Here is a 12,446-nt window from a genome sequence, read left to right on the forward strand (position 1 = left end):
TTTTAATGTCGCTCCGTACTTTCAGTTAAAAAAAAACAATTTTTTTTATTTAATAGCATTAAGATACAACAATGTAGTCATTTTTGAGAGAACCAACCTGCAGTAAAAAACAAGGTTTGTTCTTCTGGAATAATCCCCCAGAAAAGGTCATCCCCAAAAAATCTTCTTAGTTGTTTTTTGAGGAGATATAATAAATATTGGAAAATATGAATAAAATACTCATGTTATATTTCTTATCTGGCCAATTCAAGTTTCTATTTCAAAAGATATTGAACTGGGTTCTGCTATCTTTTTTAGTGTAAAGCATGGGGTATAGGGAACTTGTCTGGAAGATTAAATTTTCTATTTCAAAAGATATTGAACTGGGTTCTTAAATTAAACTACCTTAAATTGCCGCTTGGAGCAATCTAAGGATTTTTCCTTGTAGAAACTCCAGAGTTGATAATACATGACACATAGTTGAATACGTACACTTGACTAGTGGTTTGATGTTGCTGATTCGAGTGCTTCGCAGTTATATTTCCATTCTTTTGTTGACCATACGTTATCAAGATGGTTCTTAAAGCTGTCTGTGGTTTGGGCAGCAATGGTAGGCAGTAATTTGTTCCAGAGGTGGGCAACACAGTTGGTAAGAAAATGGGTGAATTGCTGCTTTGAGGAGAAATGCCTGGATAACTGTAAGTTATGCCCGCTTGTACAAGAGTCCCGAGACAACAGAGGAAGAAGATCAGGAAGTGCCTTTGAATTTTGAAATAAGTTTATGAACCAGAATGGCATCACCCCATCTTCTTCTATAAACCAGAGTTGGGAGTTTCAGCTTGCATAGCCTTGTAGGGTAAGGGAGTTCATGCAGTCCACTCACCATCTTAGTGGCTCTTCTCTGGACATCTTTGAGAATTTTAGCATCTTTTTTTTGAAAAAGGGGGATCCCAGGACCATGTCTGTCTCAAGCCTTGGCCGAACAAGTCCTTTATACAAAAGGCTTAGAATTTTAGGAGAGCGGGAGGAAATTGTTCTTTTTACGAGCCCTAATGATGAGCTAGCTGATGCTGCTGCCTTCTTTGCATGAATGCTAAATTTAAGATGATTGTCGACAATTACTCCTAGGTCACGTTCTTCCAACACTGGAGAAAGGGTTTGACCGTAAAGAGAATAAGTTGTATTGATGTTCTTGTGCCCAAACTGTAAAACATGACACTTTGACACATTGAAAGTGAGTAGCCAAGATTTCGTCCACACGCTAAGGAGATCAAGGTCTTTCTGAAGTAGGGAAGTATCCTCAAGAGTGCTAGCTCGACCAATTACCTTGGAATCATCAGCATATAGAGTAATCCTGCTTTAAGTGCTAGAGGAGCATCTTTTATGATAATATTAAACATGGTGAGGCCAAGAACACTACCCTGTGGAACCCCACCGATAACATTCTGAGAGGAGGAGAGAATAGGATTGCCATCTGCATTAATCTGCTGTCTTTTTTATTGTAAAGTATGGGGTATAAGGAACTTATCTGGCCGATTCAATTTTCTATTTCAAAAGATATTGAACTGGGCTCTGCTGTCTTTTTTATTGTAAAGCATAGGGTATAGGGAACGGACAAGGGAAGAAGTGCAAATCCAAAAAACAATCAGCGACACCAAGTATTATTATCCAGTGAAATGATAGTTATTTATTAAAATCTCAGTAGAAACATGATATATGCTAATTTTTAGATCTTTGTGTATCGTTTTCCAGCACATTGATACTGAGATAATAGAACTGCTTTTGTCAAAAAAAAGAACTTTTTCGAAATTGACCTTTGTTTTTCATAAAAAACCAGTCCTAACTGTTATAGACAGGGCTAAGAGTTCATTCCTTGCCGCAAGGATGGGCTACAGCCTTGCTGTCTGGCTTTGTAAAAAAGACCTAGTAACTGAAGCGTCGGTTTGACGCCTTGTGCTCCATCATTGAATCTGAAGGATCTTTATCCTTTTAGCTTTTATTTAATTGAAAAGAAATAGAGCCTGAGGCCTATAAAAACAGAGCCGGTAAAATAATAAGAATGCCCTGGGCAGCAAAAGGCTAAAAAAAAGTTATTTTTTCAGAAAAATTTCGTGTGTTTGTTTCCAAATGCTGCAAAATTATATCCAGTATTCGAGCGCTAAAGCACGGTATCATGTACGTTCTATCATGTGAATCATGTAGCCTACACAAGGATGTATCGAGGTTTTTTGTTCCGGGGGGGGGGGGTACAATTACAAAAAGTATATTCACTGAAGGCAACCTGACTCTTATACTAAGTAATGGTAGGTGGTAATAAGCTTACCTAAGCTATGGATTTCAGGTGATTGATTTTCTTCAAACGATAATTTTGACAGAACCTGTGCCTGCCATCATCAGGTTCAAATTCCTATCTGATGGTGACAGGCACAGGTCCTGTCGAAATTATAGTTTTAAGAAAGTCAATCACCAGACATCCATAGCCTAAGTAAGCTTATTACCATCTACCATTACCATGTTTAAAAAAAGATTTAAAAACTCATCAACGATCTTTTTATATGCATTCCAATTACATTTTTGCCATAAGAATATTTTGGGGGAGGGGGTATACCTATTAACCTCACCCTCGCCCTCCCTGTATATGGCCTCGCACGTGCATCTGTATTATGTACATCCAATCTGTACGTAACGCTATTCATGGGCCATGTTGTCAAACTAACTGTTTTTGGCAGAAGAAAATAATTTGAAATAGAAACTAGAATATTTACCCTCGCACAGGTATTTTTTCAATGGGTCATGAGTGAAATCCAGTTACCAGGGTGAAATTCCTGTCCCAGTCTCGCTCAAGAAATATAACATATTATCTTTATGACTGAAACTTGTGTTGCGTTTTCGCATGTGTATATTCTTTTTCCAGATACCGTAGTCTGGTCATTGTTATTTAATCAATGGACTCGGCTATTGAGTTGATGATTTCATTTTTTCAACATCCAATTATTAACATTCAAATTTTGAATAACGAAATATTCAATTTTCAGATAACGCAATCTATGGCCGGTGTTGTGAAATCAATGGACTCAGCCATGAAATCAATGAATTTGGAGAAAATCTCCGGTCTGATGGACAAATTTGAAAGCCAGTTTGAAGATTTGGATGTGCAGAGCAGTTATATGGAAGGAACGATGTCACAGACGACAACGGTGTCTGTTCCACAGAGTGATGTCGATAGTTTGATGATGCAAGTCGCCGACGAAGCAGGGTTTGTAAACTTCATATCTTTCTTGTTTGACTGGAAAATCTAGTACCCCTACACGCCACCAGTGCCAAGAGTGGATTATTTGGGAGATTAATCTGATCATTTCGTCATTCTTCATCCCTTATAATCTATTTAATCATTCTTAACCCACCATTTCAATTCTTTTTTAATAGACAATGGCGAGAAGAGACATTGTTTTTCTTTAAGCGTAAATTTTTTTCATTTGAATTCAGAAACTATCTGCAGCACTTTTTAAAAAGACTACTAGAAAGTGAGAGGATAGATGGCACTTGGATCGTAATTCTGTTCTTTTTAATGAGTTTTAACCAGCCAGTGTTACACGAGGAATAGTTGCTGCTCCAACAAGTGAAATAAACTCGTCCTCAATGGTTCAGCTGCAATAATGACATATTATAAGGGCTACTACTCTATAATTCTGTACAAATGCTAATGCAGAAAGTAGGACGAGTGACGCTTTAGCTGCAATAATGATATATTATAAGGGCTACTACTCCAAAATCCTGTACAAATGCTAATGGAAAAGTAGGACGAGTGACGCTTCAGCTGCAATAATGACGTATTATAAGGGCTACTACTCTAAAACCCTGTTCAAATGCCAATGCAAAAAGTAGGACGAGTGAGGATACGAGTAGGACGAGTGACGCTTCAGCTGCAATAATGACGTATTATAAGGGCTACAACTCTAAAATCCTGTACAAATGCTAATGCAAAAAGTAGGACGAGTGAGGATACGAGTAGGACGAGTGACGCTTCAGCTGCAATAATGACTTATTATAAGGGCTACTACTCTAAAAATCCTGTACAAATGCTAATGCAAAAACTAAGACGAGTGAGGATACGAGTAGGGCGAGTGACGCTTCAACTGCAATAATGAGTTATTATAAGGGCTACTACTGTAAAATCCTGTACAAATGCTAATGCAAAAAGTAGGACGAGTGAAGATACGAGTAGGACGAGTGACGCTTCAGCTGCAATAATGACATATTATAAGGGCTACTACTCTAAAATTCTGTACAAATGCCAATGTAAAAAGTAGGACGAGTGAGGATACGAGTAGGACGAGTGACGCTTCAGCTGCAATAATGACGTATTATAAGGGCTACAACTCTAAAATCCTGTACAAATGCTAATGCAAAAAGTAGGACGAGTGAGGATACGAGTAGGATGAGTGACGCTTCAGCTGAAATAATGACGTATTATAAGGGCTACTACTCTAAAATCCTGTACAAATGCTAATGCAAAAAGTAGGAGGAGTGAGGATACGGGTAGGACGAGTGACGCTTCAGCTGCAATAATGACGAAATATAAGGGCTACTACTCGAAAACCCTGTACAAATGCTAATGCAAAAAGTAGGAGGAGTGAGGATACGGGTAGGACGAGTGACGCTTCAGCTGCAATAATGACGTATTATAAGGGCTACTACTCTAAAATCCTGTACAAATGCTAATGCAAAAGGTAGGACGAGTGAGGATACAAGTAGGAAGAGTGACGCTTCAGCTGCAATAATGACGTATCACAAGGGTTACTACTCTAAAACCCTGTACAAATGCTAATGCAAAAAGTAGGAGGGGTTAGGATAACTGATGTCTGGTCATTTTAGATTGAATACTTTTCTAATCAACTGTTAACAATAGGGTGATCGTGGCGAATGTTTCTATTCTTAGTTATTGTTATTGTTCCAGTTAACAATTAGATGGGCAAGTAAGACAAATAATCACATGTTGGACAATATTTTCAGTAATATCTTATTAAAAACATCAAGAACGTAAACAATGGGATAGGAAAAAGTTTATATACCCCTCAGCAGGGTCGTCAAGGGGAGGGGGTTGATTCTAGGGCTTGGTTCCCATAGAAACCTGGGCAAGAACAGGTCATAACTCTTTATAGCTTGACTTTATTTTATTGTACTCTGAACTATGCTTTTAAAAAGTACAATAATATTAGAAAACGTTTGAATAGTTGAGACGCCAAAGAACCGGGCTTAATAAATGAGCAATGTGAGGTGATTCTAATTATTTGTGGAAAAGTTTGGGATAGTTGGGAAATTTAAAAATGAAATCTTGAAATGTCAAGATACATCCACAATCTCATTGCACACTTTGAAGCAATTATGGAAGCTCTAAATAAAATTTAAAACAACTTAAAGGCTATTAATAATCAGTTTTGGAATAACGAAATCTTCAGAATTCTATTTCATTCTTGATTTATTTTTCATAATTTCACAGTAAGAATTGGTTAAAAAGTAGCCTCAGCAACATTTGAGTCCAATCACCCGTTCGTAAGTTAAAAATACCTCATTTTTTCTAATTTTTCAGAATTAACCCCCCCTCCCAGCTACCCCAAAGAGAGCGGATCTGTTCTGGTTATGTCAATCATGTATCTGGGACTCGTGTTTTTTCCCCACCAAGTTTCATCCCGATCCCTCCACTCTGTGTTTTCCAAGTTTTAGGTTTCCCCCTCCCAACTCCCCCCCAATGTCATCAGATCCGGTTAAATAAGAGCTCTGAACTACGATATCCTTCTAAATATCAAATTTCATTGAGATCCGATCACCCGTTCGTAAGTTAAAAATATCTATTTTTTTAATTTTTCAGAAATACCCCCCCCCCCCCCAATTATCCCAAAGAGAGCGGATCCGTTCCGTTTATGTCAATTATCTATCTAGGACTTGTGTTTATTTTTCCCACCATGTTTCATCCCGATCCCTCCACTCTAAGTGTTTTCCAAGTTTTAGGTTTCCCCCTCCCAACTCCCCGCCCCCGCCACCAGATCCGGTCGGGATTTAAAATAAGAGCTCTAAGACACGATATCCTTCTAAACATGTTTTGTAAACATTTGCAAAAATGTTTTGTTACCTTGTGGAAGTGAAATTATTTTTGAAATCACCTCTAAACAGTTTATTTAGGACGATGGAAACCTGTATTTAGCGAAATTAACTCAATTAAAGTACCTACCAGCTATCTTGATAAAAAAGTTTCCGGAGCTGGCTACCAAGAGATCGTGTTTAGTCTAAAAGTTCTAACCTTTGATTAATGTAAAGGTTTTAAATTTATTATTTTAAACCGGTTTGGCAATCCATAGGATCATAAACTGACAAAGTCGAACCATATTAAATGACAACTGTTCATTTAATTTAATGTGATTATAATTGTTGCTCCAAATTTTAACTAATTAATTTACTTATTTTTAAGCAACGAATTAAGAATTTTAACGAATTTTAAGCAACGATGATTAAGCAAACTTATTTGTTTAAATATCGAAGTATTACGTTCAACTTTTTTGCATACAAAAACTTTGGTTCAAAGATGAATTTCTCGCACCGTTTCAAACCAGAGAATTGGCCATTATGTATAGTATTTGAAAATGCCAATTAATTTCAAGCAAATGAAACAAGTTAAATCCTATAAAATGTTCAAAAGGTAATTAGAAACATAAAAAAGTGGTAAACAATAAACTTATTAAAAAAGCAAAAAGTAAATTAGTTGGGTATTTCCACAATATGTATACATGCATACATACACTGTATGTTGTTTAGTTACATTTTATCAATGTAAACGTAAAACGTAAAAAATGTATTAAACGTAAAAAATGTATTTTACGTATGAAACCTAAAAAAATGGAGCGTTTTCCTTGAAAGTCTTTAGAACACTAATCTCAATTTTTTAAGTGATTTTACATGGGAGGGGCATACATTTGCTACGTCATTTGATACTTGCTCTACTTCTCCGGCGACTTTCAATTTTCTAGAAGAGCCATCTAAGGCTTCCTTAAGCCATTTCTTGTCTTAATTATGTTTACCTAATCAACAACGTAATTAAACCTGAGAAAAGGAAAGAGAAATTAAAATGTGCTTAGGATGTTAGTGAAAATGTCATTGAAGGTTGCAAAGATGTAGCTGTTTTCTCTTTCATTTTATTTAGTATTAATTTAGTCTTAATTTAAGGTTGGATCTTAAAGCCTCACTTCCTGTTGGTGAAACTTCTTCTATAGCAGAGACTGCCTCAATCCCTGATCAAGATGAGCTGACGGAAAGACTGGCAAGATTAAGACAGTAGATATGTTAATGGTACACATATTTATATAATCTTTTTGTTTTTCAATGTGGTTGAATATCATTTATTTTGCGGTTCCCTATTGACTGAACTTAAGAAAAACTCAAGCCACAAATCTCAGACTACGAGGTTCAACCCGGAAAAACTCAGCCCTTACAAATTTCAACCCACGTAAAAATTATGTTGCAAAAATCAGATCAAAAGAAATTTAGACAATATAACACTTAACCAGATTTAACTTAACCCATACAAAATAAACCGAATTCGGTTTCTGGACGGTTCGCCATAGGAAGCAGGGTAAAGGGAAAATATACCATTAGACACCTCCTTACGGAGAGTAATCGACCTAATAGATGGATAAAAAAAAAAGTGCAGCAAGGGATATAGATTAGTTACACTTTAAAGAGACATTTTTGAACTTGTGATGATAATCATTACGACAACGTCGCTGTCATTATGACCATCATTTTACCACCATCATTTTCGACAACGACAAATAATGGCAACGACAACGTCAGATTTTTTAAAACGATAATAACTCAGAAAGCTACAATGAGAAAAATTATGGTGATAACGTTGCCAATAAAAAAAAAAGGTCTCTCGGTATCAACATTGTCAATATCATTGACGTTAATGTCACCATTGATTTTGCGGTGGCTAATAAGATTCTTGTCAACGACACTATTATTTTATGTCATCTTATTATCATTATCATCGTTGGTAGATTGTTATTTTTTAGGCAGCTCTAAATGTCTACAAATCTGAGTCCGCCATGCCTTCAATGCAGCTCACCTGCATTTTTGTCACAAAGAGTGTTTTTGTCACAAAGAACTCTTTTTGTCACAAAGAGTGTTCACCGTGACATGATCGTTTCCACTGTTAACTCGACTGGGGCGATTGTCTTCTGGGTTAAATTTTATTTGGATTAAGTTCCGATGTGCTGAAACATGGTTCAGTTTTAATGGTTAAGTTTGGATAGGTTGAGTTTTGCTGGGTTATAGTTTGCTGATTTGTTTTGCATATTTTTCGCGGGTTGAATTTGCGTCCATCAGATATAATTTCAGCTTACTAATTAAGCCCTCTGTTAAGGATATGGAATCGTTAGTTAAATCTGTATAGAAAAATATGTATATGGGTTTAACAGATTTCCTTCGGCAAAAAGTATACACCCTAATTTTCCTTATTTTCCTTATTTTCCTTTACCTAATTTTCCTTCGGCAAAAAGTATACACCCTGCTTGAGTCAGCAGGGTCACCCTCTGGGTGGCACAGGTGTGTCACCCTCTGAGTCTGTAAACGAATCAATTCGGTAAAAATTCTAGTTAATTGACTTCTTGCTATCTCAGAAAGGGTTTTGGTCAGGGAAATGAAACTTTCAGGGATGGGTCTACAGGCTAAAGTATGTCCCGGGAAGGTATTTCAAAGTACCCACCTCCACTCCTTCTCCCTCTAGAGGGCCCTGAAGTTTGCCTGAACCTATTGAAATTTTGACAAAACAACATTTTATCTTAATTTTCAGTTACTAGTTGCTTTTTATCTGCCTTTAGTTCTGAAAATGCAATTCCTGTTATTTGAGTAGAATCTTGAGCCATATCAATGTTTTTTTCGAAATTTAGGAAATGTATTTGCATATCTTTAAAACCTTATAAAATAGAATTGAGCAAAGTTATGAGGCTGAAAACAATTTTGTTGTACTTCAATTAAGCAGAAGATCTATTTTGCAAGGTTTCACTTTTATAGCACACATATTTTTAAAGGTCATCAAAGGTCAGGGCCCTCTAGAGGGAGAAGGAGTGGAGGTAGTTGCTTCAAAATGCCTTCCCGGGACATACTTTAGTCTTTAAATTCATCTCTGAAAGTTTCATTTTCCTATCCAAAACTCTTTCTGAGATAACAAGAAGTCAATTAACTAGAATTTTACCAATCTTTCTTATTTTATGACAAAACTTGTATTTGATGACATAAGCGTAAAAGGACAGGGAAATGAAAGGTTCAGTATTCTGATTGTGACAAAACGTGTATTTGATGTGCATCAAGTATTGTCGAGTAATTTCGAGTAATTCATTATTCGAGTAATAATTCTAAGAGTATTTGATGACATAAGCGTAAAAGGGCCAGAAAATGATAGATTCATTATTCTGATTTTGACAAAACGTGTATCAAGCTTTGCCGAGTAAACATTGTCGACAATGCATCAGGCATTGTCGAGTAATTGTATTGGTCAAGTAATTTATGTTTTTTTTTTGTTTCTCGAAACGTATGAGTAAATGAATAAAATTGATTAAAAATCCCGAGTTAAATAGTAAGGGGGATGCGGTTCTATATTTGACTGTCCCAACCCGTGGTACCGATCACGACATCATAACCCTTCAGACAGGACGTGCAACGTGGGGTCGGGGTGCTTAAATAGTGTTAAAAATTATCATCAAAAAATGTAACAAATATAGACATCCTATTTCCCTTAAATCTTTCTTTATGAGATCCTACCGCCCCAACTGTGGTCGACCTGCGATCTGTTTAGCCCTTGACGGTTGGCCAAAAAAGACAATCTTTGGCAATATATCATCATTCATTCTCAGAACGTGCCCAAGCCATCAAATAAAGGATAGCTCAACACAATAATGAAATATGATGCAGCAATAAATACGATACACTATACGAATAGGTCCCTTAAAGAAGGCTATTTTATGAATCTAACTTCTTCACACGAGCTACAAAAAAAAGATTGACCTGAAAGGATGTTTTGTAAATATTTTGAGGCATTTTTTGAGTTGTTTGTAAGGACGTCAGCCTCCTTTGGTTCTCCTCCGTTATGTTCACTTGGAACAGTATCTTTGCAAGAGCCAATATTGTGAATGTTGCTAATGAATATTTCTAATTCACATTATGTTCACATAGGGTTGTGTTTCCATGGCTGTTGCTGCTGTTTTGAAAAAAAGCTTCACAATAATTTAGTCAGCTTAGGCTCCTGTGTTGTAAATATTACTTTAAAGTTTGATCAGAGTGAGTTTTTCTCATAATCCGTCGTTCTTTTTTTTTTTAGTACTCAGATAATTTGCGTTGCCCTGTCTTTTTATGGCACTTGGTATCTACCAAGTGGCATATAGCGATCGCAAATTCTGTCGGTCGGTCTATCGGTCTGTCTGTCTGTCCCGGTTTTGCTAGTTTAGGCACTTCCAGGTAAGCTAGGACGATGAAATTCGGCAAGCGTATCAGGAACTAGACCAGATTAAATTATAAATGATCGTTTCTCCGATTCGACCATCTGGGAGGGGGGGGGGACGGTTACATCGGAAAAATTAGAAAAACTAGGTATTTTAACTTACGAACGGGTGATTGGATCTTAATGAAATTTGATATTTAGAATTATATCGTGTCTCAGAGCTCTTATTTTAAATCCCGACCGGATCCGGTGACGTTGGGGGGGGATCTAAAATCTTGGAAAACGCTTAGAGTGGAGGGATCGGGATGAAACTTGGCTGGAAAAATAAGCAGGAGTTCTAGATACGTGATTGACGAAACTGGAACGGATCCGCTCTATTTGGGGGAGTTAGGGGGGGGGGGGGTGTTAATCCCGAAATGTAGAAAAAATTAGGTATTTTTAACTTACGAATGCGTGATCGGATGTTAATGAAATTGCATATTTAGAAGGACCTCGTAACTCAGATCTCTTATTTTAAATCCCGACCGGTATCCAGCGTCATGGGGGGGGGGGCGGAAATCTTGGAAAACACTTAAAGCGGAGAGATCAGGATGGCTATTTTTGACTACTGACCAAATTCCAGTTAACAATTTTCTATAATTTTTGACCATTTGACTAATTTACCATTTTTGTTTCTTTTCCTCGTTTGACAAATTTAATACAATTATAACCGAAGACTCGTTTAATTTTAGGCACTTTTAACTTTTGTACCAGAAGAGCGGCATGGGACAATATAGCTTACATTGAAAATGCCTCCCACTTTTATTCAATTGGCTGTATTAATTCCTGCTGATATGCTAGTCTATATATTATTTGACAAAAAAGGGCTACTAGCGTTGCCCTCCTCCCCCAATCTAGCACACGCCCGTATTTACTCTTCTTTGCAGATATATTAGCCTAAATTTCTTATGGCCTATTCAAGGAAAATTATTTCCCTATTACAGCTCCACCCTAGTAAAGGCCCTTATCCTGCTGTCTCCTCATGGTATTTTGTTAGTTCTTCTTTATTATTAGCCCAGATTGTTTTTTGGATATTAGCCTAAATCTTGTATTGGCCTATTTGAGTAAAATCATCTTTAAGAATATATGCAAATGAGCGTAAAAGCCCGTAGTTGCTTGGCTAATTCACTTTAAAACTGTTTTGTGTTTTCAGGTTGCCTGATTTCGTTCCTTTTATGTTTCTTGATGTAGCCAATGCGAAATTTTTATCCACTCCTGTTGCGCTTTAGTCTTAGAAACGAGCATTTCTGCAGCCGTTCGGAAGAAGTCGTAATTTTGATTTTTTGTTTTATAATTCAGGAAAATTTACCACCCTTGATAGATAGTAAATCTTTTCTCCATTATATGGTTTTGTTTTGTCTTGTCTATATTAGAATTAAATGCGATATGTTTTTGGAATATGCTCTTATTTATTTTTAAGAAATCATGATTATATATTCAGTGGCCGTGATTCACGAGAATGCAGGGACGATTTTTATCTTTCAGTATCCAGGGGGATGGCTTAGTTGCCGTTTTCAATAGAAATACCTCAACGGACATTTTTCATTGAAAATACCCCCCCCCCCTAAAAAAAATGTCAAAATCTAGAGCGGAAAAGAGAATATATATATATATATATATATATATATATATATATATATATATATATATATATATATATATATTGCGCGTATGTTACTCTTACTGAGGTAGCGCTAATACGCTGCCTGTGATTGATTAAAAAAAAATTCACAAAACAAGTTTTTCAAAGAATTGAAAAGAGCTACATTAAACCATACATTAAAGACAGTTAGATAATTTTTTAAACATTAAGCTACCATGAACCACCAATAAATAAATGAAACCCGACACGAACATGTTAAAATAAATAGTCAATTCAAGCTCAAAAAGAGTAGATAGAAACAGAGGAGCAGGGCTGAAACATATATTGCATATAATT

At 36.4% G+C, this 12,446-nt stretch overlaps 1 protein-coding gene across 3 annotated transcripts in view; it reads left to right on the forward strand.

The window, feature by feature from the left end:
* The window catches only part of LOC136025138 (charged multivesicular body protein 1B1-like), a 40,491-nt gene extending 28,586 nt beyond the window's left edge, over positions 1–11,905 (forward strand). For all 3 annotated transcript variants that reach the window (XM_065700890.1, XM_065700898.1, XM_065700906.1), the window contains exons 4-6: positions 3,015–3,235; positions 7,198–7,320; positions 11,661–11,905. In XM_065700890.1, the coding sequence (XP_065556962.1) occupies positions 3,015–3,235; positions 7,198–7,309 (333 nt within the window). In that variant the 3' untranslated portion in view covers positions 7,310–7,320; positions 11,661–11,905. The remainder of the gene's footprint in view (positions 1–3,014; positions 3,236–7,197; positions 7,321–11,660) is intronic.
* Positions 11,906–12,446: the final 541 nt, after the last annotated feature.

This window comes from Artemia franciscana, chromosome 1, assembly GCF_032884065.1.
Source record: "Artemia franciscana chromosome 1, ASM3288406v1, whole genome shotgun sequence".
NCBI classification, from domain to species: Eukaryota; Metazoa; Arthropoda; class Branchiopoda; order Anostraca; family Artemiidae; genus Artemia; species Artemia franciscana.